This window comes from Glycine soja, chromosome 1 (genome assembly GCF_004193775.1).
Source record: "Glycine soja cultivar W05 chromosome 1, ASM419377v2, whole genome shotgun sequence".
NCBI classification, from domain to species: Eukaryota; Viridiplantae; Streptophyta; class Magnoliopsida; order Fabales; family Fabaceae; genus Glycine; species Glycine soja.
In genome coordinates, this window is record NC_041002.1 from 835284 (window position 1) to 851857 (window position 16574).

General features: G+C 30.9%; 2 protein-coding genes across 2 annotated transcripts; one reads left to right on the top strand and one right to left on the bottom strand.

The window, feature by feature from the left end:
- The first annotated feature begins 1279 nt into the window (after window positions 1-1279).
- On the top strand, window positions 1280-11767 carry LOC114407730 (putative ABC transporter B family member 8). The gene is made up of 9 exons (XM_028370948.1): window positions 1280-1753; window positions 2047-2101; window positions 2549-2727; window positions 3245-3702; window positions 5908-6448; window positions 7348-7527; window positions 7758-9041; window positions 9805-10220; window positions 11141-11767. The coding sequence occupies exons 1-9, from the start codon at window positions 1499-1501 to the stop codon at window positions 11496-11498; spliced, it is 3726 nt and encodes a 1241-aa protein (XP_028226749.1). The 5' UTR covers window positions 1280-1498; the 3' UTR covers window positions 11499-11767.
- Window positions 11768-12846: 1079 nt separating this feature from the next.
- On the bottom strand, window positions 12847-15155 carry LOC114399981 (pseudo histidine-containing phosphotransfer protein 2-like). The gene is made up of 6 exons (XM_028362247.1): window positions 15026-15155; window positions 14635-14768; window positions 14404-14478; window positions 14232-14303; window positions 14049-14121; window positions 12847-13212 (listed from the first exon to the last, which is right to left on the bottom strand). Exons 1-6 carry the CDS (start codon window positions 15086-15088, stop codon window positions 13162-13164), a joined length of 468 nt encoding a protein of 155 aa, XP_028218048.1. The 5' UTR covers window positions 15089-15155; the 3' UTR covers window positions 12847-13161.
- Between the last annotated feature and the right edge of the window lie 1419 nt (window positions 15156-16574).

The following is a 16574-nucleotide window of genomic DNA, read 5'->3' on the forward strand; positions in this document are numbered from 1 at the left end:
AAATTTAAAAGTTCCAATCCTATATTTTATTAGATGAGTTCAATTTATTTTAACAATTAATTTTAAAGCGCACTATTAATTTATAAATTTAAATTCACATTCCATTTCCAACTAAAAAATATTTTTAATAGGTTATTATATACCAATTATTTTTACTAGAGTATGAAAAATAAAACTATTTTTACTGAACATGACCATATTATATATATTCACATTAAATATAGAGATCATTAAAGACAAAGTCATAATTAAAGATCTTAACTATGAGCTGACTATATTAAGGGGACACAAGTCAGTGTTTTAGATCTTAAGTACAGTGTGCGACAATTAACTAATGAATCAAAAGAATTGATTATATTTTTAATTAAAATATTTTCTTTCTTTAAATAAAAGATATTTTCTAGCACCCTCGATTGAACAAAAGAAGAGAAAGAAAGATTATATATATATATATATATATATATATAAAGTAAAGAACATTGATTATTAATAAATACTTATGATTTTTTCAGATCGTAATTTTTATTTTTATCTTACATTTTTTTTTTATCTTTCCTGTTCTTTCTCATAATCTTATCTATATATTTATTATGTACCCTTTGGAGAGAGAATATTGCTTCTCAGAATAATTATTCCCATCTCAAAAAAATTGTTTCTTGTAAAGCATTCATGTTTTTTTAATGAAAAAACAAATCTATTATATTTGTAGTTTTTTTTTTATTTCTATCTTCTCACTTATATACATACATGTAAAAGATTATTAAATAATCATGATTCATTAACAAATTAATATGACATTTGATAGACCCGAGAGAAAATGGATCCACAAAAATTTAAGCTCCCTTCACGGGAAGGGACATTACAATAACTTGAAGTGGCCATTCATTTACAAAATAAAAAAGCTAGCAAATGGCAATAGACCGACAATATATAGCGAACGTGACCTCAAATTAGAGTACTAATTAAACAATATAATAAATAGAAAGAAAAGGGAGCGAGTGGTATGATGGCAAATTGGACCTGTGTCATATCATCTTTCCCCAAAACTCGACAAAATTTGGACTATCTAATTAAGACCTCATTGGATTTTAAAGATTAATTAAAGAATTGAAAAAACAAACATACAAACAAATGAAACGAGAAGCACAAAATCATCTTTAACAACCCCACAAATCACAATCACACACAAAAAGCCTATGATCATGATATATATATATATATATATATATATATATATATATATATATATATATTCATTGTGTGTGCTTCCAAAGGAATTAATATGCCTCCCTCATCACTCTTTTCGAGTCTTGACAGAGATGCATAGTGTTCACCCTTCACTCTTCACACTTATATAAGCACACTTTTGAAATCAAAATCATCTCATTGTGATGTGCCCCTACAACACACAGTTTCACCTCTCTCTCTCTCTCTCTCTCTCTTCTTTGTTTGCTTATATTTGATAACCTAAGAAGGTCCTGAAGGTATCTATAGCAAAATGGGTTCTCCAAAAATGGATGAGGCTGAGACACGTAAGTTAGAGATGGAAAGAAAAGAGAGAGCTTCCATAGCAACTATTTTGAGATATGCTGATTGGATTGATGTTGTGCTCATGTTAATGGGTGCTGTGGGAGCAATAGGAGATGGCATGTCCACAAATGTTTTGTTGCTCTTTGCTAGCCGTATCATGAACAGCTTAGGTTACAGTAATAACCTACAAAGTACCAAGACTTACATGGCTGAGGTTGAAAAGGTAAGTTAACGTTGACTCATTAAATTCTTATATTGGTCCACTTTTTAGGCTCTAATAACATCTAATGATTTTTATATAAGTAATTCATCTTATCTTACTTCAATTTCAAGTAATTCATTCAATTTTTTTATATAAGTAACTTTCTCTGATTTTAAACGATTCAAAATCATATATAACATATAAAAATAATTTTTTTTATAAGCAACCTATTAATCAACTCTCATGTAAATACATGCTCTAACAAACTACCAATAATAATTTATCTCGTTTTTCATTTTATTTATTATTTACAGTGCAGCTTATATTTTGTCTACTTGGGATTAGCAGCAATGGTGGTGGCCTTCATGGGTAATCCAAATTCAAACCCTCTTTTGCTTTACTTTTTGAGGAAAAAGGTGTGAAACGTTTTAATAACAAACAAACCAACATTTGGCTATGGCATCTATCTAACTGTAGTAGGCATTACTCAGCCGTGCACCTAGCTAGGTTGGAGGCACCCTCAATTTTAACATGTTTATAAATTTGGCAGAAAAGTTTGGTAATTATTGTATTATGAATGAAACCCTAAAAAGTAGAGTTTCATACACAGAAATTTGGAATTACATTAACCCACAAAATATATTAGTCATCTACATCATATCAATCAAATAACTTGTCAGTTTTGGCTTAAAATTTTCTCAAAGATTTGATCTTGAAAAAGAAGCCAAACCATATATAGATAAATAGGAACTTCTAAAAAATCAACACGTACTTCGGATACTAGCTTATTGATCAATAATTGATGCTTAATTGCAGAAGGGTATTGCTGGAGCAAGACAAGTGAGAGGCAGGTACTGAAAATTCGTTACAAGTACTTGGAAGCTGTCCTAAGACAAGAAGTAGGGTTTTTCGATTCACAAGAAGCAACCACTTCTGAAATCATTAATAGCATATCAACGGACACTTCTCTCATCCAAGAAGTTCTAAGTGAAAAGGTTAGTTTCTTTACTTCACTTTTCTTTTAAACTTCTCTTTCATTTTTATTTTATGCACTCCATGTCACATTAATCCTCGAAAGACCCTGTTAATTTATGTATATATTAATTTTAGTGTATTGTAAATATTTATTTTTTTCTTCTATAAATATTTATGCAAAAATTTATCCAACCAAAGTCTTATATATTAGTCATTAATTATCTTCTCATATTCTTTATTCCTTCTATCCTATTATAATTGTCTTGTAAAAAAATTATCCTAAAATAATTATCATTTTAATTTTTTAATACAAAATTAATCATTTTTTATTTATATTTTTATAATGTTAATGATGAACAATAAAATATGTAAATAAATTAATGATAATATAAGATTAATTTTGTAAAATTAATATTCAATCGCTTTTATTTATTTATTATCTTTTCTTGATCGATTAATTTTTTACTTTCAATGTAACACGACTATATTATTTTGGGGGAGGGAGTAATTTCTACTTTGGTTTTGGCTTCTCTTCAGGTGCCCCTATTTTTAATGCACTCATCATCATTCATCTCTGGGGTTGCGTTTGCCACGTACTTCTCTTGGAGGTTGGCATTAGTAGCATTTCCAACGCTGCTTTTGCTCATAATCCCTGGAATGATATATGGGAAATACCTTATCTATTTGTCAAAGTCCACAGTGAAAGAATATGGCAAAGCAAACAGCATAGTAGAACAGGCACTTAGCTCCATCAAAACCGTTTATTCATTCACTGCGGAGAAGAGAATAATAGGGAGATATTCAGACATATTGTGTAGAACTTCAAGGCTTGGAATCAAGCAAGGCATAGCAAAGGGCATTGCAGTGGGAAGCACAGGTCTATCTTTTGCAATATGGGCTTTTCTTGCTTGGTATGGAAGCCGTTTGGTTATGTACAAAGGTGAAAGCGGTGGAAGGATCTATGCATCAGGCATTTCCTTCATAATGTGTGGACTGTAAGCAACTTTTTCCTTTCTCTCATTCAACTTTAATTTCCAATCCTAATTAACTTTAGAAAAATGTTTCTTAGATGACGCTTGAGTTATATACACCTTTAAGAGAAAAAAAAAAAACAAGTAATTGATTTGATTGATATAATGTGATAAGAAAAGAAAGATAGAGAAAAAAATAATTATTAATTAAATGTTTAAGGCTTTTCGTTATCGAAATATATACACTTCTAACTTTATTAATCCATTAAATTAAAGTGTCTCACTTCATAAAAACTAAGGTGAATGTCTATCATATATTTTATTGATGAAATTAAAGTGAATTATTGTGTTTTATAAAACTAACAAATTATAAATTAAAGTATAATATTAAAATGATACATACTTATAAATTTATAATTTCAGATACTAAATAATTCAAGTTTTTTTTTTGTTAAGAAATAAAATTTATTACTTAAATAAAAGAGCTTAAGTGCTTAACCTTAGCATAAGGCATGCCAAAGATCAGCATACAGAAGATTTAATACAAGAATCCACCAAGATCAGCATAAGAGATTTGACACATGAATCCACAACCAGTAACAAAATTCAAGGTTTATTCATCTCCAATCATATCTTTGAATCAGGTATGAAATTTAATTTAGTACAATTTGTGGTTGATGCAATGTATAACATAGTAGCAGATCAATGGATCTTGATAACCAATTAAAAAAATTTGGGACACCAGAAAGCTATAAGTAATCTAAAGTTAAGACTACATTCTAAATCATACATCTAGTAGACAACTTGTCATAGCCGGCCATTGCCATCGTTCTCTTTAGGGGAAGGGAATTAAAAATAATTAGTTTAATTCCATATAACTAACTTTTATGATAATCGCTTCAGAAAAGTCTTGGTGTCTTTATCTTTCACTAATGCGCCAAATATTTTAATTAATTTGAGGACATAGTAGTGGCAATCTTCAGTAAAGAAGGCAGTGGGCTTCTTCCCATGAATGGAATTCAAATGCTCTTTCTTTCAAAAAAAAAAGAAGAAAAAGTGACCTCTTAAAGCTTTAGATGAAAAGCAAGACTAGTACCTAGAAAAGGAAATTAAGTCCTCCAGTTTTAGATGCTGTATTAACTATTGAAGTAGTTTATCTTCCCACGTTGTGAACTCTCTTCTCTACTCACCAAACTGTTCACATAACTCGATTTCAAAGATATTACTAAAAGTTAGTTGATGTTGCATTAATTGTGCGATGAACTTCATCTGTTACTATATTTATTTTGGCTTGAACCTGATTATCATGTTGGACACCACAGTGAAAAAATGTTGTAAACTTGTAGAAGGAAAAAAATATTTAATTAATCTCGATATTTCTTCAATTAATCTCTGTCCTAGCTATTTCAAATAGCTTTCAATGACAAGGTTGTTATAGAAGCGTGACATATATGGATAGCTAAATATTTGATATTATTAAAGCTGTAACAACTTTGTAACAAACAATGAAAATAAATCAGACAGGATAATAGTAGGAAGTATTTAATGAATAATTGAAGAATTTGTGATATTAATTAGTTGGTAAGAAGGAAGACTTCTGCAAGATTAAGAGAAAAAACTTCCGTATATGGCCATAAGCTTTTAAACTCTAAATAAATGAATTCAAGGAGTATATATGCAACTTTTAGTTTATTTTTATTAGCGATTCTAATTTTTAGTAAAGTTCTATTAAATCATGTTTCTTATAGCTAGTTTGGACCGCTTTTAGTTTATTATAATAACATTCTTACATTTTCGTCAAGATCATCAATTTGAATTTTATTACACATTATGTTTTTTACTATTTATATTCCATATTAAAGTCCTTCAACAGATCGATCTCTTGTAAAGAGAAATAAACAAAATTTGGTAGTAAGGGTGCTTGAGTTTCTTGCAATCAAGAGTAGTCTTTTTTACAATATTGGTTTGACCAATATTATCAAAAAATCAGTCAAAATTATATGATTAGAATACTGGAAATAGCTTACTGATATTTTCATTTTTCACTGTTGAATTTAGGAAAAATTAGAAGCGGGTAAATTTCAATTTATTGGTTTTACCTTAACAATTTTCAATTATATGCACCAAGAAAATCTTAATTTCGTAGTTCTTCATAAATATATTTTTCAATGTGGTCTTTTTTTTTTCTTCCTTTGCTAATTATTGGAATGCATGTAAATATATATGTAGATCTCTTGGAGTGGTACTTCCTGATTTGAAGTACTTCACTGAAGCATCTGTTGCTGCTTCACGAATATTTGACATGATTGACAGAACACCATTAATTGATGGTGAAGACACAAAAGGGCTTGTGTTAGAGAGCATTAGTGGCAGGCTAGACTTTGAGCATGTCAAATTCACATACCCTTCTCGTCCAGATATGGTTGTGCTCAATGATTTCAATCTCCAAGTGGAAGCAGGGAAAACGGTTGCTTTAGTTGGTGCAAGTGGAAGTGGTAAGTCCACAGCAATAGCATTAGTGCAAAGATTTTATGATGCTGATGAAGGTGTTGTGAGGGTTGATGGTGTAGACATAAAAAGTCTACAGTTGAAATGGATAAGAGGGAAAATGGGACTTGTGAGTCAAGAACATGCAATGTTTGGGACATCCATAAAGGAGAATATTATGTTTGGGAAATCAGATGCTACCATGGATGAAATAGTTGCTGCTGCCTCAGCAGCCAATGCTCACAACTTCATAAGGCAGCTTCCTGAAGGTTATGAAACCAAGGTAAATTAGTTTATTTTATAATTTTGTTTGGATAAACTTCTCAATGAAGAAAATAGACAAATAAAATACGTTAAGCTTCTCTATAGGTTTATAAGTTGATTTTAACTCACGGAAGAAACTCATTTTATTTTATCTTCTTACTTTCTTCTCTTATAAATGCTGACGAAGAAATTTATCCAAACTTAATCATAGTCTCAATTCTCTACCAAGGAATGTATGGTTATCATATTTATTTTTGTTTGTAAACTTTAAAATGATAGTCTTTGCAGCCGATTAGCTTAATTCCACACACTCAAATATCAAATAATTTTAATCCAGATAAATTTTTCAATAAATGCTTCTAAGAAAAGAAAATAAAAAGAAAAGTGAATTAAACTTTTTTCCTAAGTTAAAATTAACTTATACATCCCCTTCTTTTGGAAAAGTTAAATGAGAATGTTTCTATATGAGTTGAATAACATAAAATGATTTTAACTTGTAGAGGAAGTTTAATTCATTGTATTTTTTTTATTTTCTTCTTCTTTAAGTATTTATAAAAAAAGTTTACCCAAACATGATTATCTCATTATTTGCTCTTAAGTGTATTTGGATGAGATTAAATGTTGTAATTAGAAGCTTTTATGAAGGATAAAAGCTCCAACCTTAAGCTATAACTTTAGCACCACCTTAGATGCTTAAGCTACATAAGATTTTAAATATGGGTCGCGTTGTGGTTTCGTCACGTTTGCTGATATTGTGGCAAATTGCAAACAAATGTTGCTGATACAGTCCCAATTGTAGTTGCAGACAGTTAAAAAATCTTGATGTTGTGGTCCAAATCACGATCGCGGACCGATATTTAAAACCCTACACATAAAAGTTATAATATGCAGCTACTAATCTGATCTTTTGTAAACTAGATTGGAGAAAGGGGGGCACTTCTTTCAGGAGGACAAAAGCAACGAATAGCCATTGCAAGAGCCATCATAAAGAATCCTGTAATTCTCCTACTTGATGAAGCAACTAGTGCTCTTGACTCTGAATCAGAATTACTGGTTCAGAATGCCCTCGATCAGGCCTCCATGGGGAGAACTACATTGGTAAGTGCATTCATCCATTTGATAGACACTAATAAATTAACAAAATTATGCTATTCTATACATTAAAATAAACTACTTAGTTCACTCATCAATTTTATTCAGAGACATAACACATGCTTCCAATGTTGATATAGTATTAGACCATTAGTATAATTATCACAATGAATGAGTGAATCTTGAACCAAGTTTATTTGCACCTCCCTTCTATAACAACTACTGAACTTGATCAGGTTGTTGCACACAAGCTATCAACTATCCGAAATGCAGACCTCATAGCAGTTGTTAATAGTGGACACATCATTGAAACAGGCACACACCATGAACTCATCAACAGACCAAATGGCCACTATGCAAAACTGGCAAAGTTACAGACACAATTGAGCATGGATGACCAAGATCAAAATCAAGAACTTGGTGCTCTTTCTGCAGCAAGAAGCAGTGCAGGTAGACCAAGCACAGCCAGGTCAAGCCCTGCCATATTTCCAAAGTCACCATTGCCTGATGATCAAGCCACTCCATCTCAAGTTTCTCACCCTCCACCTTCTTTCACTAGGCTTCTTTCTCTGAATGCTCCTGAATGGAAACAAGGTCTAATTGGAACCCTCTCAGCCATAGCCTTTGGCTCGGTTCAACCCTTATATGCTTTAACCATTGGGGGTATGATTTCTGCTTTTTTTGCTGAAAGCCATCAAGAAATGAGGCACAGAATCAGGACTTATTCTTTTATTTTCTGTTCACTTTCCCTTGCTTCAATCATCCTCAATCTGTTGCAACACTACAATTTTGCTTATATGGGAGCCAAGTTAACCAAAAGGATAAGACTGTGCATGCTGGAGAATATCTTAACCTTTGAAACTGCTTGGTTTGATGAGGAACAAAACTCCAGTGGAGCATTATGCTCAAGATTAAGCAACGAGGCTTCCATGGTTAAGTCCCTTGTAGCAGACAGGCTCTCTTTATTAGTTCAAACCACTTCTGCTGTCATCATTGCAATGATCATAGGCCTTGCTGTGGCTTGGAAGCTAGCTCTTGTTATGATAGCAGTGCAACCACTCACAATCCTTTGCTTTTATACAAGAAAAGTGTTGCTCTCTACACTCTCAACAAAATTTGTTAAGGCACAGAATCAAAGTACACAAATTGCAGTGGAGGCAGTTTATAATCACAGAATTGTGACATCATTTGGGAGCATTACAAAAGTGCTACGGCTATTTGATGAGGCGCAAGAGGCGCCGAGGAAGGAGGCGAGGAAGAAGTCATGGCTAGCTGGCATAGGAATGGGTTCTGCTCAGTGTCTTACGTTCATGTCATGGGCTTTGGATTTCTGGTATGGTGGTACTTTGGTGGAAAACAGAGAAATATCAGCTGGGGATGTGTTCAAAACATTTTTTGTGTTGGTGAGCACTGGCAAGGTCATAGCTGATGCTGGAAGCATGACTTCTGACCTTGCCAAAAGTTCAACAGCAGTAGCATCTGTGTTTGAAATTCTGGACCGGAAATCGCTAATTCCCAAGGTATGTATGTAGCTCTACATGTTGTGCATGTAGCATAAAATTTAGTAAGCTTCAAATTCTCTACCATTTTGTTTTCTTATGTCTCAGGATCGGTCCAACAATAAATGAGACCTAAATAAATTTTAAAAGAATTTTTTTACTTTAAATAAGTTGGACTTTTTTGCTAATAGATGTGATTTTTTTTATTAATGTATGAGGTCTTTTTATTTTAAAAATATTCTAATAAAAAAAATTTTGGTGTACCTAAAATGTAAATTTTAGTTATTTTAGTCTTGAGTTGATCTTGTCATGTCCCCCATTAAACCTATGTATTAAGTCCACATAGAACGTTATGAACATTTATGAATGCAAAAGTTTTGAGTAGTACTATTTGATGATGCATAAGCAAAGGAGAAATCCGTTATAGTTTTAGTTAAATTTAATTAGATCGTATTGATAGTGTTAATGCTTGGATTTTTTACTTCTACATAGATTGACATTTAATTATGGATTGTTATATATGATAAGAATGCCAATTTTTATAATAATTACTTTAATTGTCATGTTTAGATGATTTCTAATTGATTGATAGCATATGAATTTTTACACTGATAATGTATGGAAACTAAACTCATTTCTAATAATGATTTACTCACAAAAATAATGCTATATTTTGAGTAATCTTATCCGCACATTTGAAGTCATAAATACAACTCTGCTTGTATATCATTGATATATATATGATACAACTTTAACCAATGAATCAACATGTTTCTTTGGTTAGGCTGGAGATAACACTAACGGCATCAAGTTGGAAAAGATGAGTGGAAAAATAGAGTTGAAGAATGTTGATTTTGCTTATCCAAGCAGGGCAGGGACCCCAATTTTGCGCAAGTTTTGCTTGGAGGTGAAGCCAGGAAAAAGTGTTGGGCTGGTTGGAAGAAGTGGCTGTGGAAAATCAACAGTGATTGCCTTAATTCAAAGATTCTATGATGTTGAGAGAGGTTCAGTTAAAGTGGACAATGTAGACATAAGGGAATTAGACATTCACTGGTACAGGCAGCACATGGCACTTGTTAGCCAAGAACCTGTGATATATTCTGGCAGCATACGTGACAACATTTTGTTTGGGAAGCAAGATGCAACAGAGAACGAAGTAATTGAGGCTGCAAGAGCTGCCAATGCTCATGAGTTCATATCGTAAGTTTTCTGTTTACATATTTACTAGGTTTTAGATATTGGTCGTGGTCACGTTGCGATTTCGTCGCATTTGTTGATATTGTGGACAAATGCAGCCGATACGGTTCCAATTGCGGTCACAAACCGATATTTAAAACCTGATATATACTATATGCTCACTTGTTTTTAACCATCAACTCACATTAATTTGTGGAAAAAAAATGAATAAGCTTATATTCAACTTGGTAACTAGGCATTTTCTCATGCATGACATCTCTATTAAGATGATTTACTGGATTTTGAAATCAAGAACCAATATCTATTCATGACTCCATGCTAGATGTGTTAAAACAGAATTGTTGTTGTATTGTGAAATAGGGTTGTAGGTTAAAATTTCCCCTTGAACACTTTTAACCAATAAAGTTCAGCATGGTTTGTAGACAATTGGATCCTCTAAGCATGTTGTCAGAGTTCAATTTTTACATGTATATAAAAGACTTTGTTGGGAGAGATAATACTCACTTCGATCTCTACATCTAAAAGAATTAGTTTTATTGTCGGTTGGGGGATATCCTTACTCCTCAGTGTAAACCAAAAAACCACAGAAATTTTGGTTGTTAGAATACAAGTTCAATCTCTAATAAGAGGGTGTTTGAAGAACCTTATACGGGTTTATAAAGATGACTCTGAATATTGTTATAAGCTCTTTCTGAGTCATTTTTAACTAGTTTTTGGGACAAGTTCATGAATCAACTCTCATATAATAAGAATTTATTTATTAAGTGTTTAATTAAGCTAGTTACTCAAATGCTCCACATGTGTAATATGATTTAAACAAGGCTGCCTGACATTATAACTAATGTGGAATTACAAATTGAGTGTGTATAGTTGGAAGACTTCTAAGAGTTTAAAGAAGTGCATTTTGATTTCTGGTTATGTAGATCACTGAAAGATGGATATGAAACTGAATGTGGAGAAAGGGGAGTGCAGCTATCAGGAGGACAAAAGCAGAGAATTGCAATTGCAAGGGCCATAATTCGCAACCCAAAGATACTACTTCTTGATGAGGCAACAAGTGCCCTGGATGTGCAATCAGAACAAGTTGTGCAAGAAGCACTTGATAGGACTATGGTAGGAAGAACCACCATTGTTGTGGCACATAGGCTTAACACCATCAAAGAGCTTGATTCAATTGCTTATGTGTCTGAGGGCAAGGTTCTGGAGCAAGGAACCTATGCTCAACTTAGGCACAAGAGAGGTGCCTTCTTCAACCTTGCCAGCCATCAAATCCAAACTTAGGTAATGTAAATTATTATTATCATGTACAAATTTGTGAGTTTGGTTGATGATTGCTTAAGCCCATCTAAAATGAAATGGGTTTGAGGCCAACTTTTTTGGTCCAACTATATTCAGCTATATATACATAAAAACTCACAGCATTAAAGATTGTATATCCGGGCTGGTATAAGTGTTATATAAGGGTCCGGACCCAAATCCAATATGAAATGTGCTATGCATGTAATCCCAATGCCAAATATAATAAAACAAACTTTTTGAGAAGGTCTTAATGTAGAATGCTGTAGTTCCTGTGACTGTAAGTATCTAAGGATTACCACAATCGCCTTGGGTTATTTAGATATCGCTAAAAATGTTTTTTTCCACTTATAAAATTGAAAATGTATGTTTTTTTTGTTTTTATAACATTTTTTGTCCTCACATAAGTAAAATGTCATTTTTTTTTAGTCTGAAACAAGGTTTGAATATCCAAATTTACATGTATAATTTTTTTTACATCGGTTATATGTATAACTGATATAAAAAATGTTATCTTTACATCAATCATATGCATAATTAATATAGGAAATATTACATTTATATTAGTTATAAACATCACCAATGTAAAAAATCATAATTATAAGTTTGGATATAAAAGTAAAAAAGAGAAATAATTTTTTCATAAACATGTTACTTGTCAAAGTAGCTTATAAGCATTAACGGGGTTTAGCTTAGTTGGTTGATCAGGGTGCATAAGTTATTGTAAACTCGACACATGATCTTCGATTCCTACTGATAAAAAAAAATAGCTTATAGATTAATCAAAGGAACTTATAAGTTTCCCATATATATATATATATATATATATATATATGAGAAAATATTTTATATGAGAATAAGAAGATTAATCAATGATATCAAAAAATCACATGACTTTTTAATCGTCATATAATATTAAATCTTGATTGTTCATATTTAATTATACAATTCAGATTTAGTTTTTTCCCTCTCATATATTTCTTATGACATATTTTCTTTTTCTCTATATCTCTCTGTATATATTTCCCAACAATTTAACTCATAAAGCTTCACGTTTTATGATTAGCTAAAAGTCTTATTAATTAAAATCATGAAATTTTTATAGGTCATGCCAATCACCTGTTTAGGCTTACAAAATTTGTTCCAAGAAATTATCTGAGTCGCCCCAAACAAAATTCATAACCCAAAAAACAAAGTCTTTCAGCATCATATATATATATATATATATATATATATATATATATATATATATATATATATATATATATATATATATATATATATATATATATATATATATATATATATATATATATAAACTAGATTTGAATTCATTGAATTTATCTACTTTTACATATACTGGGATTTCTATATAACGTTACGTATGCAACGAATTGAAAGGAGCAAACATGCAACCCTATATGATATGAGCACACAAGCAATAACGGATGCGGGATTTTGTTTAGAGTTACAGAAGACAAAGACAACAACTGTTAATTAAAAATCACAAACAAAAGTTTCAGACATATCTAAATATAAATTTAAATGGGTGGTTAAACTAATTAAGAAGACCACATCAAATGTTGGTGATCATTTGCACTTCAATTGCATGCAGCACCAACCATCCTCATGCACATGCTATAAACCTTCATTTGGGAGCTTGGGACTCTGTAAATGATTCAGCTTGGGACTCCAGCAACTGTAACAAATTATATAAAGAGAAAAATTTAATTAGGCGATCTCAAAGATATTTTGTTTTTATGCATTATATAGTATTAATTAAAGGTCTTCAGCTCTGGAAGAAAAAATAATTATGTAATAGAATTATTTTTTTCTGTAGCTTATTCTTTTTATAATGAGAACCAACTAATTTTAACTTTCAAGAAAAAACACAAACAGTGAACACCATAAGGTATGCTTATGGTCCAAATACAACGGTTTGTTCTAGATAATTATTGTCAATTAATTAACTATACACCTCATTTAATAGGAAGGCGAACTTTTAAGTTTTAATAGTAAAATTAACCTAACATACATTTAATGGAGAAAAATATCTTTCTTAAAAACAACACCTATTTCATTAAAAAAAAAACTCAAAAAAAATTCCTAAATTTGTTCTTATAAGTTCAGTGTTGTTTATTGTTGTCATACGTTTTAGGCTTTTAGCTATAGTGAACCTTTTGTTATTGTTGACCAAGTATTCACATAATTGTGAGACTAAATCTTAGGGTTTTTTTTTAAACAACCATTATTAGGCACATGTATATAGATTGAAAGATAATTTAAGTTTAAAGATTTAAATTGGACGAAAAGTTATCTGTGACACGTTTTATTTATTTATCTTTTTAAATGACAAAAGAATAAGAATTTAAAAGTTATATATAGAAAAGAATTTAAAAGTAAACTTCTAATTCTACAATTCAATTGACACATTTAATGGTAGAAATATAGAGATATCTCTTTCTTAAAAGCATTAAAACATTATCCTTTGAAAAATGCTTCATTGGTTAAGGTTATTTAATGTGCGTTAATTACCTGAAAGTAAGGCTCAACTTTCGCCCTAAGATTTACACTCTCCATCTTCACCTGTTCAAAAGCAGCCATGATCCTGCAAAATTCATGACATATATTCAGCATGCATATTGCAATTTCATGATTTGGCTAAGAAGGAAACAAAAGTTTATATAATTATTTATTTATGTAAAGTGTAACAATCACCTTTCCAAGTTGCCTTCTTCGGAAAGTTGTATCATCTTATTGACTCCGTTCAAAATCTTGAGAGCACCAATGCTGAAAACATAAGAAAATATTTATGACGGTTAATTTGAAGTGGAGAAAATATATTTTGGAGTTCATCGATCAATTGGGGATGGAGAAGAAAAGTAGGTACCTTAACACACTTCCCTTGAGTCGTTGAAGTAACCTATTCATGTCTTCCCTTGGCTTACCATCAATTTCTTCTCGACTGTGTAAATGCAGAATCCATCAATTATTTTGAGTGTATATATACACATGTATATGCATATATATGTGCGAGTGTGTGTTATAGAAATTTCAATAGAAACGCCAAGATAACCATTTTGCATTAATTAATGTACGATTCATGCACTTTTTTACTCACAGAATTTGCTCAATCTCAGCAAACTGTCTAGTCATATCCGTGAAGAACAAACAAAAAACATCTCTAACAAAGTTCATATTGTCTCTGTCTTGTAGCAGCTCCAGCTCTTGAAACTGGGTTGGAATCAGAAATCCCTGAAACATTTGCCACATATATAAATTTGCATCAATTAATTGAGCAGTAAAATTGATAACTACTAGTATATATCTTGTGTGTTATTTGTGACTTGATAGAAAGAACTTAAAGAAAACAATCAACCTCAAATGAGAACCAGTGCTACACACCCAAATAGTATAAACAAATATCATATATTAAAAAAAAAAATCATCGGTGCACCATAAATGAATCAAAAGTATCACATGTCATATTATGTTTGAGAAAATAAAAATACCTCATCGAAGAAAGATTGTTTCATCGTTATAATTTTGCTGTGCATCTCATCGGAACTCTCCATTATTGTCTCAATTGCAGAAAACACAGTTTCAAGGATTTCAATATCACAGATGGTTGAGCCACATAGTAAAATTTATAGCTAGAGAAACGAATTTAGCTAGGGGCATGTCATGTAAGGGTGTGCATTAATTGTTACCTAGAAAAAAAATGTCAAAATCTAAGCAAGATAAATAGTATATGTGCTTTAGTAGTAATTGATCGGGTGCATATCTATAATTATTACGATTCTCTTGATGGAAATATAAAGAATTAATTGAGGTAAAATAAAAATTTAAAGGTTTGAGCATTTATGAATCTGCCTACAAAGTTGAATATGCTAAATCAGAAAATATGTTTGCCATTAAGAGACTATATCGTGGCACGCTACTATGACGTGAAAAATAACTGCTAGCATATGTACAAATTAAATTTCACTTCATCTAAATTAAATGAATGGAGATTTTCCCAATTTTATTTTAGTACAACCGCCCTGTAAGCAGGGTTACAAACAATGTGAAATTCAAGTAAATCAAATCTAAAATTCATAAAATGTAACTTAAAATTTTGTATCTCGTGGTGAGTTAAGTATATCTATAGTTACAGTAGCTAATGCAATACAGATATATTAGAATCTAATATGTTTATAATATTAATTAGAGATTAAATAATTATCTAATAATCAAATGAGTTTTTAAATATTTTAATTAATACTCATTTTTTTATCAACATTAAGTATAATTAATAAGATATTTGTAAAAAAATTAAATACTTATATTTTAGTTTACATTTTTATTTAATAAAACATTTTCTTAATTTTTAAAATTTGTATATTTTTATATTTCCTCCTGTCTATAAAAATCCATGTAATAAATAAGTTTTTTTATACATACATATAGGCAAAAGAGATATATTATTAAGAGGAGTACAAGAGGCAAAAAGCGCAGCCTATGCCAACTATTATTTAGGCAAAGCAATCAACATACAAGACCCCGTATAATGCATAAGTTACTTATTATTAGTAATTTATTCTCAATCCTAAATGAATGATAATGCATAAGTTAATTAGTATAATGGGAGGGAAGAAAAACAAATAATAAAAAAATCCAATTTACTTTATGTCAATAGTTGTCCCTAAATTATTGAATATTTTATAAATCAAATCAGATATATCTTTTCTCAAACTCATGCATGATGTATTTTGCATTGTCACATTTAATATGATTAAGAAAAAAAAATATTCATGAACCCTACCCGCATGAAAGATTTTTGGCCTATTTTCCTTTACAACATTCTCTACAAAATTATTTCTAAAGCCTTAGCCAACCGTTTGAAAAGTATCCTTCCTAAGTGTATTTCCCAAGAGCAATAAGTTTACGTGGAAGATCACTCTATCCTTGACATGTGCTTTTGGCCTCATAAAGTATCCACCACATGAGATATAAGCAGAAAAGAAAAAAAAAAAGGGAAAGTGACTCTAAAAATTGATATTAGTAAAGCTTTTGATAGAG

Coding starts and splice junctions, on each gene's coding strand:
- LOC114407730 (XM_028370948.1), top strand. CDS start 1,499: ATGGGTTCTCCAAAAATGGATGAGGCTGAGACACGTAAGTTAGAGATG. Junction 2,728..3,244: donor AAGAAGTTCTAAGTGAAAAG/GTTAGTTTCTTT, acceptor GCTTCTCTTCAG/GTGCCCCTATTTTTAATGCA. Junction 6,449..7,347: donor CTGAAGGTTATGAAACCAAG/GTAAATTAGTTT, acceptor TTTGTAAACTAG/ATTGGAGAAAGGGGGGCACT.
- LOC114399981 (XM_028362247.1), bottom strand. CDS start 15,088: ATGGAGAGTTCCGATGAGATGCACAGCAAAATTATAACGATGAAACAA. Junction 14,769..15,025: donor AACAATCTTTCTTCGATGAG/GTATTTTTATTT, acceptor CAAATGTTTCAG/GGATTTCTGATTCCAACCCA. Junction 14,479..14,634: donor GCTGAGATTGAGCAAATTCT/GTGAGTAAAAAA, acceptor GCATTTACACAG/TCGAGAAGAAATTGATGGTA.